This window comes from Mustela lutreola, chromosome X, assembly GCF_030435805.1.
Source record: "Mustela lutreola isolate mMusLut2 chromosome X, mMusLut2.pri, whole genome shotgun sequence".
Classification (NCBI taxonomy): Eukaryota; Metazoa; Chordata; class Mammalia; order Carnivora; family Mustelidae; genus Mustela; species Mustela lutreola.
In genome coordinates, this window is record NC_081308.1 from 77,245,248 (window position 1) to 77,263,314 (window position 18,067).

The 18,067-nt window shown below is 34.3% G+C and overlaps 1 protein-coding gene across 1 annotated transcript in view; it reads left to right on the top strand.

The window, feature by feature from the left end:
- DACH2 (dachshund family transcription factor 2) overlaps positions 1 to 17,461 on the top strand; it is an 878,628-nt gene extending 861,167 nt beyond the window's left edge. Inside the window, exons 9-12 of the mRNA XM_059156812.1 lie at positions 10,252 to 10,400; positions 10,526 to 10,673; positions 14,455 to 14,601; positions 17,370 to 17,461. Of these exons, the coding sequence (XP_059012795.1) occupies positions 10,252 to 10,400; positions 10,526 to 10,673; positions 14,455 to 14,601; positions 17,370 to 17,461 (536 nt within the window). The remainder of the gene's footprint in view (positions 1 to 10,251; positions 10,401 to 10,525; positions 10,674 to 14,454; positions 14,602 to 17,369) is intronic.
- The last annotated feature ends 606 nt before the right edge of the window (positions 17,462 to 18,067 follow it).

Genomic DNA, 18,067 nt, shown 5'->3' on the forward strand with positions numbered 1-18,067 from the left:
TCCTGATTCTATGTTTACAAATAGGTTCCATTATACACTTCTTTTCAGTGCAATGTAAATTGATTTTTAGAATCTCTAAATCTATAGAAGAGGCTAGTTGTTATGTCTTTAATTTTATATAATTCTCAAAACTGTGAAAATATATGCTCAAAATTTAGTTATCATTTTGAAATTATTTCTTAAAATTGTACAGACCAGTTTAAAAAAATATTGTGATAGGAGACAATATTAATCATCTTTAAATGTAGCAAAATTTGACCTTTCTACATAGTCCAGTGGTTTCTCAAACTGTGGTCTCCAAACCAGCAAAATCAACTATCAATTGGGCACTTAGAATTTCCAGTAGCCAGGCCCTACCTTAGACCTACTGAATCAGAAACTTTGGGAGTTGGGAACTTTTTAAAAAAAACACCTTCAGGACATTCTGACAGATGATAAGGTTTACGAACTATGGCTGTTAAAGTGCTCGATATTAGTATCATGTTCCGTTGTACCTTCCACCAAACCTCTCTAGTCAGATATGTTAACGAACCCAAAGCAACACAACGACAGTGATTTTATACTTAGCGCTTGAATTTCCAGGTCAGAAAAAATTTTTTATTCTCTTCCTTATTTGTGCCAGATTAAGAAGAGAGGTTTATTCCCTAGTTGGTGAAAAAGCTTGTACATTTCCTGGCAGGGCAACAAAATGAGAAATCTGCTTTGCAGTCTTTGCAGTCAGCCAGATGACGGAAGCCCTAGTAAGGGTAAAAGCAGGGTTCTATTGCAACCCTGTGGCCACTTTAAAGATAAGTCAGCATAATAAAACCCAATCACCTCGAAGAGTCAGTTAAATGATGGAAATGTGTGCCCTCCCCACAATCTTTCCTGAATACATCTTTAAACAGCAGCTTCCTTCCCACTTTACCTCAGTGCCCATTGTTGCCTCTTGTTTGTCAGTTTCTGATGAAGACTGTTAAATTATTAGCCATTCAGTTAATGTTATCTGTGTAGTCTTTTTCACAGAAGTAGGAGGGTGGTTTTCTGGAGAAGGGAATTGCATAAGCCTCAGGTACTGTTTGGTTCTTTATATTAGAAATTTGTGTCTCTTTTGCAGTTTTTAGAGCAAACTCTGGTCTATGTATTAAATTTCTTTCCATTCTGGATCTCAGCCCTTTTTTTCCTTCTAAATTTCTAGGCTCTAGTAAATATAGATCTACTTTTAAAGAATGAGTAGTTTGCTTTATCTTTGATGCAAAGGTGATGAGAAAGTATGTGTGTGAGTCAGAAAGATTTATATTTTACTCTTTTTTGCTCAAAGGATGTGTAGACAAGTTCAATAAATATAAACTAGGCATGTTATGACAACTATATCAACTACTTTTTAAAATTGCAAAATTTCAGTTTGTCCCATTATCTATAATCATTGATTTTACTAAAAAGGCTGAAGTTTGACCAGAAACTCTTTACCTCCACCCCTTTCTTCCTTTCTCTGACCATATACTTATAAATTTATTTTAAAATCACATATTCATGTATACTTTTATCTTTTTTAATAGAAAGAAATAATGGAATCAATCTGATTATTAGAAATCTTACCTCAACTTTTAAGGTTACCAGTCTGCATATCCAAAGTCATCACACATGTTGAAGACCCAGGATAGTTTTAATTGTAGATACTGAGAGGACATCAGTGGGAAAATTTTTAAAAACAGAAAGTTCCCACTTTCACTAAGAGTATATTGTAGTGACATAAAATACATAACAAAAACAGTAAATATATGAATTACATTGTATATTATTGGTGAAATTTTTTCTAGGGGAAAAGAAAACATGTTATAAGGGAGTGAAAATAAGAGTACAGGTTGCAATATTAAATAGGATGTTCAGTATAGATTTTCAATAATAAGCTGCCATTTGAGCAAAGAACTGAAGTTAGGGATCTGAAATTCAATGCATAAAAACTATAAAACATACCTTGTCGAGTATTGTGCTAATTCTAAATCACTCATAAACATGTTATCTTATTAAGCTTATTAAGCTTTCTAGTAGAAGTTCAGTGCAGAAAGAAGCCAGTAGCACACACTCCCATCCCCTCAATTTTGACATTCAAAAATGTTTTCAGCCATTTCCATATGTCCTTTGGACTGCAAAATTACCCCCAGTTAAGAAACACTGACTTTGACTTAAGAAGTCTCCTCAGACATTTGATAACTGAAAAAATAACATTGGATTCATTTAGGGTGAAGCCAGGCCTTTATCCCATTACCACCTAAAAAAGAATCTTGCCACATATTTTATGAGGTGTTAATGGATGCTTCGGTGGTCAAATATTTTATTATAGTCTCCTCTTCCATTCCTGGGAGTTTTCAATTGCCATTTAATTTGTTATTATTTTACATTTTCTTTGGGTCAGGCACTGTTGTACAAACTTTACAAGTAGTAGCTCATTAATCTTTAAAACAACCTTATGAGATAGGTATTATTATCATCTGTAAAATATGTAATATATATATAATATATTATTATTATTATCTGTAAGATGAGGAAATTGAGGCATAGAAAAATTAAGTAACTCTCTCAGGAGCGAGCAAATCACAGAGCAGAGTTTCAAACCTACACAGTCAAGCTTTGGGATCTTTTGTTCTTTGTCACTATGCTCTCTGCTGCCTTAATTAATATGTAACCTATGCTTACATTTAGCACTAGCTTTTTAAAGGCTCTGAGTTGTCTTGCTTTAATAGATTTAACAAATAAAAAATAAAACAGCATTCCCAGTGATACTTGGATCAGATAAACAACAAATTATTATTATCATTTTAAATATTTATTTATTTATTTGAGAGAGAGAGCATGCACATGCATGGGGGTTTAGAGGCAGATGGAGAGGGAGAAAGAGAATCTGAAGCAGATTCCCAACTGAATGAACAACCTGACATGGGGCTCCACCTCACAACCCTGAGATCGTGGCCTGAGCTGAAACTGCCTGGGCCACCCAGGAGCCCCAACAACAAATTATGTTTTTAGTATAACTATGTCCTATGGAGTATTTTGGACATACTTACATTGAAAAGTAATTTAGTGTTTATCTGAAATTCAAATTTCACTCAAATACCTTATAATTTATCTGCTTAACCTTGTTTTAATTAAAAATGTTTATCATTGTTTAACCCAGGTTTTTCAATGCTAGTATGAGAAAGGAACCTTGTTGCTATACTGATATCTTGCAGAAAATCCATGGTATTTAATTTAATGACAGTAGGAACACTTTTCAGCTAGAGTAAATGGATTAGTTTAAATGCTCACTCCAGACTGCAGTGATCTCTCTTTTGAGAAGCACTTAACATTTGTCACATGATTTCACACTTAATTGTTCACTTCTATAACTTGTTTCCTTTTCTTCAAGATGTGTCAGCTCCTTAACAACAAGGACTGGGTATCATACTTCTAACCCTTCACTGGATATATTTGTTATCAGCATAATATTTTTTCTGAAAGATGACTTTTTTCTAATTCATAATATATAAAGGAACCTGTTATGCCAAATTGGTAATCTAAGGATCCAAAATAAAACAGTGCCATACTAGTTTTAGAAGTATTGTATCTCACCTTCTCAGGTTGATGACTCTTCATCCTTTTGCTACCAGTTTTCAGTTTTCATTTGTCAGCATTATTTATTTTTTCGTCTCCCTAAAAAAATGTAACAATTTGGGGATCAAGTTTTTCCTTTCAACATTTGGTAAGGGTAATATTTGAATCATAGTTCAACTAAGACCATGAATACTTCCTTATATTCATGCAAGTCACATCATTACACAGCAGTTGGTCATTTTTGTTATTGTTATTGTTCCTCATCTGGAAGATGGAAGCAGGTGTCATGCTTGTGCCAAATGTAATACTGATGGCACCAAGAAAAGAAACTCTTGAGCAGCTGCATTTAGGGGAAAGCACTCAAATTAAATAGTGAAATACAATTTATTCATTAAAGAATAAAAACTGATGACCTGATGACAGGTGGCTGCATTTTCTCAATGCTGAGTGAGTCAGTGGTGTTCACTTTCTAATCATGTATTATAATCCTCAAAGCGCAGAGGAAAGAGGAAAGACTAAACTCCATGAAAAAGTGGAAAAATAAGCATTACATTAATACAGAAAATCTCTAGCAGTCCTGATATTAATTTTTAGGAGGACTTTTTCATCCTGAGCATTTACCATATGTTTATCTTTTTATACAAATAAATTTCTTGTCAACTTTTACATCTATTCATCTGGGCCTTAAGGAAGAAATTAAAAATAAGAATTTGTTCTGCAAATGGATTCCAAAGTGCTATTACAAAGTATAGTAAGTTTAACAAACAGGCTCAGTAAAATCAGTTTCTACTGTGCTTCAGTAAATGAAGAGGTTACTCATGTCCTCAGCTACATAGCAGTTGTCTTATCTTTATTTTTTAGTTTATACCATTGCATCATATGTGTTGATAAAGATTTTAATATACACATTTTGAACACTAGCCTTTTAAATCAAAGTGCTCAGTCAAAGCCCTTTCTCCCTGACTTACAAAGAGATGCTCTTGTTTAACTGACAGTCAGTGGTTCTAGTACTTGTCCATATTTAATTTCATTGTGAAGTAGGATTTCTCAAGCCTCCCAAATAAGTTCCTACATAATAATGAATGTTTTTAAACTCTAAGCAGAATGTCAATGTCATTCAGATGTGAAGAACTATTACAAAATTGAAATAGATTTCTAATGCATTTATTACACATTTTTGGTAGCATGTAATTTAAAATCAGAAAAAAATGAAAAATGGTTTGACACTTTTCACTCATTTACACCAAAACATAATACACTTCAACTAGATTTTGGCTATTATGGACTTTAACATGAAATGTGACCTTGGTCTGAAAAAGCATGTTTGGTTAGCATGGAAACTTAATCATAAGAAGTCATAAGTAGAATCCTTCTTCTTTACTGCCCTTTTCTAGGTCTAGGAAATTTATTGCTTGTGAGACAGGTAGGATATGAACAATGGGCCAAATAGAGTCCAGGGTCATCTCATCTGTGTGAAAACTGCTGCTGAAAATCAATGTGACCTTTGCTATACTGTCATCCCAATTCCCACCCTCTGTGTCCTATTTGTCTTTCAGTAGAAGCTTAGATCTGTGTGCTGTCTCTATGTGTCTCTCTTGGGCCAGATTATCAAAATGAATCATTGCCTGCATACCTCTTATATTTCTATTTATTTTCCTGGTGCTGACTAGGTCCGATGAAGTATGATTCTTTTTGCATTTGATCCTCACTGCAGCAAGCAACACCTAATTCACTGTGTCCATCTCTTTAAAGAAGAGTAATGTTATTTTGAAACTTCAATCTACTGTACAGCAACATTACAAACCATAGACCATGCAACCTGTCTTCATAGTCAATAGCAATCTTCCTTAAAGCCAACTCAAAAGCATTTATTTCATCTCCAAATAGAAGATTTCTGGGAATTTTGATGTAGTTTTTTTTTTAATTTTTTAAAGATTTTATTTATTTATTTGACAGACAGAGACTACAAGTAGGCAGAGAGGCAGGCAGAGAGAGAGGAGGAAGCAGGCTCCCTGCTGAGCAGAGAGCCCAATGTGGGGCTTGATCCCAGGACTCTGAGATCATGACCTGAGCCGAAGGCAGAGGCTTTAACCCACTGAGCCACACAGGTGCCCCAATTTTGATGTAGTTTTAATTTTGTTTTATGAATACTGAATATATTGCTTTCCTTTTTGGATATATTGTTTGCAGAATATCCCTCAGATTCTTACCACTACAGTTACTTGTGTAGAGAGAGAGACATAATGAAGAATCCATTAATTTTAAGAACTCTGCCCCTGATACAAAATGTTTATTCAGGAGAAACATTATATTATCTCTGAATCAGCAAGATGTCAATGTTCTAATTTTGTAGCAGTTCATTTTTGTAAGAATAGATCTTCCAGTCTAATTAATTCATACTTTAAGATTTAAAAACATCAATACAAAGATGTAAAACCTTCCCAATTATTATCAATAAATCATTATGAAGTTATTCTATCCACTTGTCATGTGCGGAAAACAAAATACTTGCTGAATACAGACTTCAAGCTATACAAATAAGACATAATATTCCTTGGTTAGGTGTTAAGAAATATACTTTAAAAGCATTAGAGATGATGCTTAAAACATTTTAGAATTTAGTTTTCAAATTACATATTTCAAATATTCAGACTTTGTAGTTGAAATAGATCACAGAATTTCTAATGTGTTCAGTCTCTTTGGAATATTCCACCTCTTCCTAAACTATCACTGGCAAAGAAGGAAGGAAGGAGGGAAGGAGAGAAGGAGGCAGGAAAGGAAAGAAGGAAAGAAAGAAGGATGCGAGGGAGGGAGAGAGGAAGAGTTTAGACTTAAGGGAGTTAGACTTAAGGGAGTTGTGCAAAACACATCCATCATGCATTTATAGTCAAAATATTATTTTTTAAGTTTTATAAAAAACAATTCTGGAGAATATGTTCATTATTGCTTCTTGTGCTTAGAGAAAATTAACAGGTAAATTTATATATTTTATTTAATTATTTAAGACCAATAAACAAATGATTTTTATAACATTTTAGATCCAGATAATATGAAACTGTTAATTCTATAAAATAGTTGTTTAGCATTTTTTATCCATGTAGATTTTAGAAAAATGGAAGTTGTTAAAAAATTGGAAATGGTCCATTCATCTGTTGATGGACATCTAGGCCATTTGCGACAACATGGATGGAACTAGAGCGTATCATGCTTAGCGAAATAAGTCAAGCAGAGAAAGACAACTATCATATGATCTCCCTGATATGAGGAAGTGGTGATGCAACATGGGGTCTTAAGTGGGTAGGAGAAGAATAAATGAAACAAGATGGGATTGGGAGGGAGACAAACCATAAGTGACTCTTAATCTCACAAAATAAACTGAGGGTTGCTGGGGGGAGGGGGTTTAGGAGAAGGGGGTGGGTTTATGGACATTGGGGAGGGTATGTGCTTTGGTGAGTGCTGTGAAGTGTGTAAACCTGGTGATTCACAGACCTGTACCCCTAGGGATAAAAATATATGTTTATAAAAAATAAAAAAAAAAATTGGAAATGGTGATTTCTATTAAAAACATTTTACTCAGAAAATAGAGCTTCCCTGTGACCCTGCAATTGCACTACTGGGTATTTACCCCAAAGATATAGATGTTGTGAAAAGAAGGGCCATCTGTACCCCAATGTTCATAGCAGCAATGGCCACGGTCGCCAAACTGTGGAAATAACCAATATGCTTTTCAACAGATGAATGGATAAAGAAGATATGGTCCATATATACACTGGAGTATCATCCTCAATTAGAAAGATGAATACCCAACCTTTGTATCAACATGGGCAGGACTGGAGGAGAGTATGCTGAGTGAAATAAGTCAAGCAGAGGAGTCAATTATCATATGGTTTTGCTTATTTGTGGAGCATAAGGAATAACATGGAGGACATGTGGAGATGGAGAGGAGAAGGGAGTTGGGGGAAATTGGAAGGGGAGGTGAACCATGAGAGACTGTGGACCCTGAGAAACAATCTGAGGGTTATGGAGGGGAGGGAGGTGGGAGGTTGGGTGAGCCTGATGGTGGGTATTATGGAAGGCATGTATTGCATGGAGCACTTGGTGTGGTGCATAAACAATGAATTCTGGAACACTGAAAAGAAATTTAAAAAATAAGTAATTTTTTTAAAAGCAAAAAAAAATAAAAAGCATTTTATTCAGAGATAATGCTGTACCATTAAAAATCTCATAGAAGTTTCCCACAATTCTATGTCACAGCTTCCCATACAGTAAATGGTGTATACCATTTACTGTGGAGCAAACCATGATGACTATGAAATCTGTGTGGTTCATAATTACATGTATAGGCTTCTTGCAATTGAAAAACTAGCTCTATCTATATGATAAATCCATATTCTTATCCCTCCTGGAACCAGAACCAATAGCTAAATTTTTGTGAAAATTGGTTAGGTCCAGATTCAAGGCTAGTTGTGTTTATTTCCCCCTCAAATTACTTTCATAATATATGGGGTCACTGAATTTTTTTCTGACCAGGGAGATGCATATTTTTGCACTTTGCTTTTGCCCAGTTACCGAAATGAAGAGATATAGTAAGTAGAATAATTTTGTTTGAGGTGCTATGATTCATGCCATCCTATATTGCTGTTGAAGGCATTTAAGAATACCAGGCTCTGAAAGATGTAGTAAAAAGAAGGGGCACCTGCATCCCAACATGCATAGCAGCAATATCCACAATAGCTAAACTGTGGAAGGAGCCAAGATGTCCTTTAACAGATGAATGGATAAAGAAGATGTGGTCCATATCTACAATAGAATATTATTCCATCATCAGAAAAGATGAATACTTACCATTTACATCAGCATGGACATGGAGGGTATTATGCTAAGTGAAATAAGTCAATAGAAGAAAGGCAGTTATCATATGGTTTCACTCATATGTGGAATATAAGAAACAGTGCAGAGCACCATAAGGGAAGGGAGGGAAAATTGAATGGGAAGAAATAAGAGAGGGATAAAAACCATGAGATACTCTTAAATACAGGAAATAAATTGATAGTTGCTGAAGGGGAGGTGGGGGAGGAATGGGGTAACTGGGTGATGGGCACTAAGGAGGGCACATGATGTGGTGAACACTGGGTGTAATACACAACCGATGATTTGTTGATCACTACATCTGAAACTAATGATGTGTTATGTGTTGGCTAATTGAATTTAAATAATAAAAAAATACCAGGGTTTGGGGATACCTGGGTAGCTCAGTTGGTTAAGCATCCAACTATTAACTTCAGGGCGGGTCATGATCTCGAGGTTGCAAGGTCAGGAACTGTGTATGTCGGGCTCTGTGCTAGGTGGAGCATATGCTTAAGATTCTCTCTCTCCCTCTTCCTGTGCCCCTTCCCTCCATTCTTGCTCTCTTTCTCAAATAAATAGATGAATTTTTAAAAAAAAAGAATGCCATGATTTGTTTAGGTACTTTTGAAGATCACTTCTTTGTAGCAGATTATTTTTATCCCTGTCAAAAAAGCCCCAATTTCTAATTTCAGGGGTAAATTTGCTGTCTGATGATTTGTACATCTCACCTAAAAGATATTCAATCAGAATTCAAATACATAGTCAAGTAGTTAGCTTCTCAGTGTAAGAGAAGATTATTTTTGTAATCAGGTATATCGGTTCAAAACATCTTATTAAACGATAACTTTATTGGTGTCTCTTTACCTGAAGCTAAGAGAGAATCTTGCTAAAGTAATGAGAATGTGAGAAAAGATAATATAAAAATAAACGGGAAGAAAAGATATAACTTGTGTTTTTACATCACAGCTAATATTTTTTCATCAGCAGTTTTCTTCAAAATAAAACATAACACTGGAATTAATCCAAATGCTTGTCAGTTAGTGAATCATTAAAAGAAAAGCAATATATCCATGTAATGGAATAGTTTACAGCAATAAAAAGGAAGAAACCACTGATACAAGCTACCTCATGGATGATTGTCAAAAACATTATGCTAAGTAAAAGAAGCCAGACATAAAAGACCACATATTGTATCTATTTGTGTAAAATATCCAGAAAAGGCAGTCCTATAGAGGCAGAAAGTAGATTAGTTATTGCCAAGCATTGGGGGTGTGGAAGGAGATTAACTGTAAATGGGCATGATGGGTATTTTGGGGGTGATCAAGATGTTCTAAGATAGATTTGTGATGATGGTTGCACAACTCTGTATATTTAATCAAAATCATTGAAATATACATTTAAATAGGTGAATTTTACTGTGTATGAATTATACTTCAATAAAGCTATTAAACAATGGAGATGATAGATGATAGATAGATGACAGATAAATTTGAAAAGAATAAAAACAGTATATGCTTTATAAGGAGGTGATCTAATTATTTAATTTATAGGTATTCATAAACATATCATAAATGTGTTTCTCCAAGTCTCATACATCTTTACCAGTATATGTTGTTTCATTTTCACAGATTATTTCCTGACACTTATTTTGAAAAAAAAAAAAAAAAAAACAAATACAACTGGGGAATAGGTATGACTTCCAATTAAGAGTTTTCCATTATCTAGTTTTAGAAACAAAATATTTATAGATACTTTTAGAGGTAAAGGAAACACAGTGAAAATTTTGACCTGTTAATTTGTGAACATTCTGATATTAATTTTGTTTTTTTCCAGAAGAATTACCATTTCAAATCCCACTGATGAAGTCACCCTTGGACAAAATCCAACTGACTCCTGGGCAGGCATTGTCTCCTGGATTCCCTGGACCATTCATTTTTGCTGATAGTCTGTCCTCCGTGGAGACTCTGTTGACCAACATTCAGGTCAACAATATTTCTATAAACAAAATAAATGTAATACAAGACATTAGCATCTACATAAATTATTTCATACTTGAGAAACTAAAACAAATAAGATGAACTGCATGTCATTTGCTGCACTTTGACAGGGTCTACTGAAAGTGGCTTTGGATAATGCTCACTTCCAGGAGAAGCAGATTCAACAAGAAAAAAAAGAACTACAAACGGAGCTCTATAGAGAGAGAGAAATTAGAGAAAACCTTGAAAAACAACTTGCAGTTGAGCTTCAAAGCAGAAGTAAGTTTGACAAGTTCAATTACAGAATAAACACTTTGTTGTAGATATTTTCAAGAGTAGTAGAAATATCCTCAGATTTAGTTTGGAACTACTGAAAAAAATGACAAGCAAAGAATCAAATACTATGTGTAATCCACATGGCAAGATATTTATACCATTTCTATTTATTATAAAAGATAATGAACTAGATCTGGACTTCAGGCCAGTTGCCAATTTGTAAAATATGAATATTCTTAGTTTTCCCACAATTTCATAAAATACTCCTGGATATAGATAATCTAATAATTTCCTGTAGATGAAATGCTTAATCTTTGTCAAGAATAGTGCTGGATTCTGAGGATTTAAGATAAATAAAACTCAGTACCTGTCCTTGAGAGATTTGTATTTTAGAAGGCTAGCACAACCAACCAGTTAATTTCAAGACAAAGTGGCAAGAGCAATGATGTACAGTATATATGCTTATATAGAGAGAGGTAGTTAGTGCAGCTTGGTAGGGAAGTGAATAGTTGAGGAATGCTTCTTGATGCTGATACTTGAAACTGAGTCTTGAAGATCAGTAGGCTAAGAAATAGCGTGAGAGTATCTGAGTGGTTTAGACATTCTAGATAGAGGTATCAGTGAGCATAGGCATGAAAGCAAGAAGCAGCATACATTGGCTCATTATCTTGACAAACTCATTAAATACTATTAAGCAAGAACTTTACTTTTTGAAACTTAGAAAAATTCATTTATTTCTTGTATTTGGTATGCAAAATATTATTATGACTAGCAGTCATAAAGACACATATTTTAGTAGGATAATTTTTCATACTAAAGAATCTAATAATCATGTGTTAAATATAATAACAGTCTTAGATTGACTTATGCATATCTACTACATAGACTAAAATTGGCTTCTAACTTTTAGGGTTGTACTCATATCAATTTCTGTTTATTAACTTCTTATAGACTCTTCATGTCTATCTTTTAACTACTATCACATCTATTGTATTTTAAAAAGACCTAGAAATGATAGGGGCACCTGGGTGGCCCTTGGTTGAGCATCTGCCATTGGCTCAGGTTGTGATCCTGGGGTCCTGAGATCGAGCCCAGAGCTGGGCTCCCTATTCAGTGGGGAGGCTGCTTCTCCCTTTTAATCCCTCTCCCTCTACCCTTCCCCACTGCTCATAATCCCCCCTCACATATCCTGCTCATGGGCTCATCGCTTAAGCTCTCCTCCCCACCATGCTCTCCACAACACTCCTCATGTTCTCCCCACACCTGTTTATGCTCTACCCCCTTTCCATTCATGCTCTCTCACTTGCACTCTCAAGTAAATAAATAAAATATTTAAGAAAAATAAAAAATAAAAAAGGCCTTGATATGGTAGATGTAATATTATATCTACTATCAAACTTATTCTGAAATATTTGTATTTAATAAATGTAGCATATTATTATTATGATATAATAATAATACCACTGCTACTACCATATCTTATTATCATTACTACTATCATTACTGTCACTACTACTAGTATACTACTAGTACTTCTACTAGTACTACTACTGGCTAATGCTTATCAACTGTCTGCTATGTGCTAAGCACTACTTTGAACATCTTACATCTAATGACTAACATAATTATAAGAAACTGTTAATCTGGGGGCACCTGGGTGGCTCAGTGGCCTAAAGCCTCTGCCTTCGGCTCTGGTCATGATCTCAGGGTCCTGGGATCGAGCCCCACGTTGGGCTCTCTGCCCAACAGGGAGCCTGCTTCCTCCTTTCTCTCTCTCTGCCTGATTCTCTGCCTACTTATAATCTCTGTCTGTCAAATAAATAAATAAATAAAATCTTAAAAAAAAAAGAAACTGTTAATCTGTCATCCTCACTGATTAAGAATAAAATTATGTACTTCATCTCTATGAACCTCAGTATCCTCATCTATTATAATAGTTGAACTGGATAATCACTTAAATTCCTTTCTAGTTCCCTAAATATTTCATATCCAGTATAACCAACTTTTTTTTGACGAAGTGTGAACTCTTTATCTGAAGTCATATGATTGAAAGGAAAGAGGGGGGAAATTGATCTTGTGCTCAAAAGTAAAACTGTCCAAGTATATAGAAAGAATATAATTATATATATGTAAATATTCCATAAAAACATAGTTATATATGTATATATATTTAGAATTCTTATTATTTTTCTAGTCAAAAAAGTAATGAGATATAGTCCCAGAAAAAGTGCTAGGTACATAGTAACTCCTAAATAAATAGTAGTTATTATTTTTATTTATGTAATTTTAAATGTAATATGCTGATGCTATGGAATTGTTGAGCACAATGTTCAAGAGAGAATTCTTAAGGTGTTTTACAATACAACTAAATAAGTTTATTTAAGTAGCACAGGGACAGGACCCATGGGCAGAAAGAGTTGTACTTTTTACTCCATGAAGCTGGTTGGTTATATGCTTAACACTCAAAGGAGAGGGGATGTGCAGGGAGTATTACATCATAAATGTCTTTTTCAAATATCTACTCATAAAATTGTTTCACAATATTTCTCTGGCGCTTATCATTCAATTCATATTAGCTGTCAGCAAGATTTATAGGCAGTCATGAGACACTTTAAGAATGTAGCAATTAGCACATATGTCATCCTTATCAGAACAATGCAGGCTATAGGTCAGCCTTTTGAGCTAAAGGTGCACATTTTTTGCTTCTTTCTTCACTGTGATATTGTTTGTAATATATGTAGTCATAAATTTAAAGAAAATCAACATATAGGATATTTTTGAGCCAATAATTTTACTAGAAGCAAAATTTTGGATTATTATGAACACTAAGTTATACAATAATTTGAATAATCTAGATTTCTTATTTAATTAATTGTTAAATGCTTTATATGAATGGTGATAAATAAGTATAATTAAAATACTAAGATATTTTTATGTTGAACCTAATTTAAAACTTTTTGCCAAAAATAACAGAACCCAGGTGTGCCTGGATGGCTCAGTCAGTTAAGCACCAGATTCCTGGTTTGGGTTCAGGTCATGATCTTGTGTATTGTGAGATAGATCCTGCACTGGGGCTCCACACTCAGTGGGGAGTCTGCTTGAAATTTTTCTCCCTCTGTCCCTTACCCCTCTTAAAATAAATAAATATCTAAAACAAAATTAAAAAAAACAGAAACCATATATTCTCAGTTTCTTTGTTTCAAGTTTTCCAACTTTATTACCTCAGACCTCTGAATTTTTGTTTCACATAAACATAAATTTACCTGGGCACATTATTATTTTGAAGTAGCTGAAGGTCATTTATGTGAAAGAGCTTGAACTCTGAAATAAATACAAGTGAAACTTAAATTACCATCATAATTAGTTCAATAAAATATTTTAATTATATGTGAACACTTCTAACATCTTTTAAATGTCATAAAAATTTAATTTTGCATGGTTTTTGAATGTTTTTCTATTGTCACAATGAAAATATCTCAATTTCTAAAAACTGATTCAGAAAGACTGTGAAGATTGGTATGCTTAAAACCCTGCTATGAATCAATATATTGCAAGTGCCCAATAATTTTATCTAAAAAAACATATGCCCCGCAAAAGTGAAAGCATAAAGAAGTAAATTGTATGACTGAACACTGTTGAATCTAATGAGAATTGGAACCAAAAAAAGCTAATGATATTGTTTGTGTCTTTCTCTGTATCTGTATATGATTTATAATCCACAAAAACTGGCAAACCTATTTTATTGACCAAAGTTTTGGGAACTATTTACCTTTTCATGTTATAGCTACCATGCAAAAGCGTCTAAAGAAGGAGAAAAAAGCCAAGAGAAAACTGCAGGAAGCCTTGGAATTTGAATCAAAGCGCCGGGAACAAGTGGAACAAGCACTTAAGCAAGCCACTACTGGTGACAGTGGCCTGAGGATGTTGAAAGGTAATGTCTGATTTGGACTTTCACACTCAAAGTATACAAAGAAAAAAACCCAATTTAAAAAAGAGAGGGGGGCGCCTGGGTGGCTCGGTGGGTTAAAGCCTCTGACTTTGGCTCAGGTCATGATCCCAGCGTTCTGGGATCCAGCCCCATGTGGGTTCTCTGCTCAGCAGGGAGCCTGCTTCCTCCTCTCTCTCTCTGCCTGCCTCTCTGCCTACTTGTGATCTCTGTCTGTCAAATAAATAAATGAAATCTTTAAAAAAGAGAGGGAAGAAAGGAAGGAAGTGAGGGAGGGGAAGAAGGGAAGGGAAGGGAGAAAGGAAGGGAGGAAGATCTAGAATGAGGATGAGAGGGTGGAAGGAAGGGAGAGAAGAAAGAAAGGGAGAAAGGAAGGAAGGGAAGGAAGGAGGAAGGAAGGAAAGACGAAGAGCAGGAGGGGCAGGCTTTGTTCAAGAATAAAGAAAATCAATTTGAGGCCAATTGTTTTAGTTATTAACTAAATGTGTCAAAATAATCCCTATTCTGAGAGATACAAATAGCCTAGGAATAATAGGAAACCACACTGACTTTTACAGTAGAAGCAGTAATACTGATAACCTACTTGCACCTAAAACATGAGTATTTTATATCCATTCATATTAAAATATGCTGATGATTGTTGTACTCTCTTTTAATGAATTATAGGATGTTGGCTTCTTTAATGTAGATTCCATCAGTGTTGAGGGTTTAAGGAGGGCCTGGATGAAAAAAAAAGTATGTTTTAAGTACATTCCTGGAGATTCTGTGAGAAGAGATGCTTCTGTCATGAAATCTCTTAATTCCAAATTTTTCTTATTACATTTTCAATTATGAAACCCTACAACATCATTTCTTCTCATAGAATATTCAGATTCTTCTTTCACAGCACATTGACAGCTTGTATTTTTAACTTATATGTTAAATATACATATGTATATTAACTAATATGTGTGTATAGCAAGTATAAGCCCAAGAATTTTACATGCACATGTATGCATACCCCATACACATGTATGACACACACATAAAACTAAAAGTGTGCTTCAGTGTCCTATACCAAGAATGACTAAATAATTTTTTACAAACATGGGTCATATTCTTTCTTTCCAGAAGTTAAATTCCTTTTTTACTGTGACTGTCTTGGATTATTATGCTCACAATCAATAGAAATACAGTGATATATTATTAACTCATCCTAACCATGACTTGTTGAGACGCAGAAAAAAATAATTATATATTAATATTTTACACAATGGGACATCTTAGTGAAAGCCAGAATCCTTGCTTATCAAATGTTCTAAAAATAACATTTCTTGAGTAGCAATGGGGCTTATGTTCTATGTACTCATTATTATTATTATTATTTGAGGCGCTGAGCTTGTCATTCTGAAGTGGTTTGACATTATTTTTTTTTTTTTACATATTTAAAATCCACCTGTAATTGAGCTTATCTTGGTCTAGGTTTTCTATCATAAGGGAAAAACAGCTCTTTCTACAGCATGATGGGTACCTTGTATTCAAATCATTTTCTTATATTAATCTTTGATGGCATTGGGTGATGCACTAACATCTGTTATCCCATTACCCAAGGATGACCAAGTGAATATATATATATATATATATATATATATATATATAAATGCTCATATAAACCTATGCTTCATGGATATAGATAGCTTTTAGATAATCACATCTCATATTTAAAATTGAAAAGAAAAACCCAACTTATTTCTTTTTTTCTCAATTTTTTTGGTTTCACTTATCTGTGGAGCATAACAAATAGCATGGAGGACATGGGGAGATAGAGAGGAGAAGGGAGTTGGGGGAAATTGGAAGGGGAGGTGAACCATAAGAGACTATGGACTCTGAAAAGCAATCTGAGGGTTTTGAAGGGGCGGGGGGGTGGGACATCAGGGTACCAGGTGGTGGGTATTATAGAGGGCACAGATTGCATGGAGCACTGGGTGTGGTGCAAAAATAATGAATACTGTTATGCTGAAAATAAATAAAAAAATAATAAAAAAAAACAATTCATGTATCCCTTTGCCCTTATAACCAGTACTGCATAAAGACCACAAACCATAACGTGTGTTTTGGTCTTCAGTGTGCTTAGCATAGAGATAATCTCATCATCATCTCTCATTCATTTTACAATGAAAAATATAGCATAAGAATAGATACCTTCCATTTATGCAATTGTATCCATCTTTTTCTTATTCTACATTCAGGTCATATTGCCTGATAGTCTGAGAGGATTATTTTCCTGAGAATTATCTCTACAGAATGAAATAAAGAAGTGTTTACTATATACTTGAAAATATATGCCAAATTTTAGAATTCAGCTATAGTTTATAATTCTCCCTTCTACCATTAAAAACAGACATATGGGGGCACCTGGGTGGCTCAGTGGGTTAAAGCCTCTGCCTTCAGTTCAGGTCATGATCCCAGGGTCCTGGGATCGAGCCCTACATCGGTCTCTCTGCTCTGTGGGGAGCCTGCTTCTTCCTCTCTCTCTCTGCCTGCCTCTCTGCCTACTTGTGATCTCTGTCTGTCAGATAAATAAATAAAATCTTTAAAATTTTTTTTAATAAAAAAAATAAAAAATAAAAAAATAAAAACAGACATATGAAAATAATAACAAGAATGCTATCCAAGATCTTGTGCTATCCATAGGACCAAATTACTAGTTTCACTTTAAATGGAATCAGAAAAAAATAGAATTGTACCTTAATCTTGAATGTCACTTCTTTCAGATACTGGAATTCCAGACACTGAAGTAGAAAACAATGGGACTCCTCATAATAGTACTACTATGCAAGGTACAGTAAACAGCTCCTCTCTATAACTGCCTGATATGGGGTGGGCATGAGTTCCTATGTTGATATTCTCTATATAAATAAAAAAATAAGTTTAATTATTCTCACTTTATGGCAGAGGAAGAAGTCTTCAGTATTTATTTTTATTTATTTTTATTTTTTATTTTTTATAAACATATATTTTTATCCCCAGGGGTACAGGTCTGTGAATCACCAGGTTTACACACTTCACAGCACTCACCAAAGCACATACCCTCCCCAATGTCCATAATCCCACCCCCTTCTCCCAACCCCCCTCCCCCCAGCAACCTTCAGTTTGTTTTGTGAGATTAAGAGTCACTTATAGTTTGTCTCCCTCCCAATCCCATCAATTTCACATATACAATGTGGGAAATTTCTTGTACACTTAGCTTTTTAAAAAGAATGTATATTTATGTTAGGCATATTCTAAAAATGCATAATGGTAAATATAATTTACCTTTCTGAAGTGTACAATAATATACTTTTAAAAATTTGTAAAAACCACAGGTAGAATAATTATAACCTATCAATATGTTTGATGAGTTCTAGACAACATTTTTATCACACTCTAAATTCCAATGCTGTTTAGATAACTTTAGAAGCCATCTAAATAT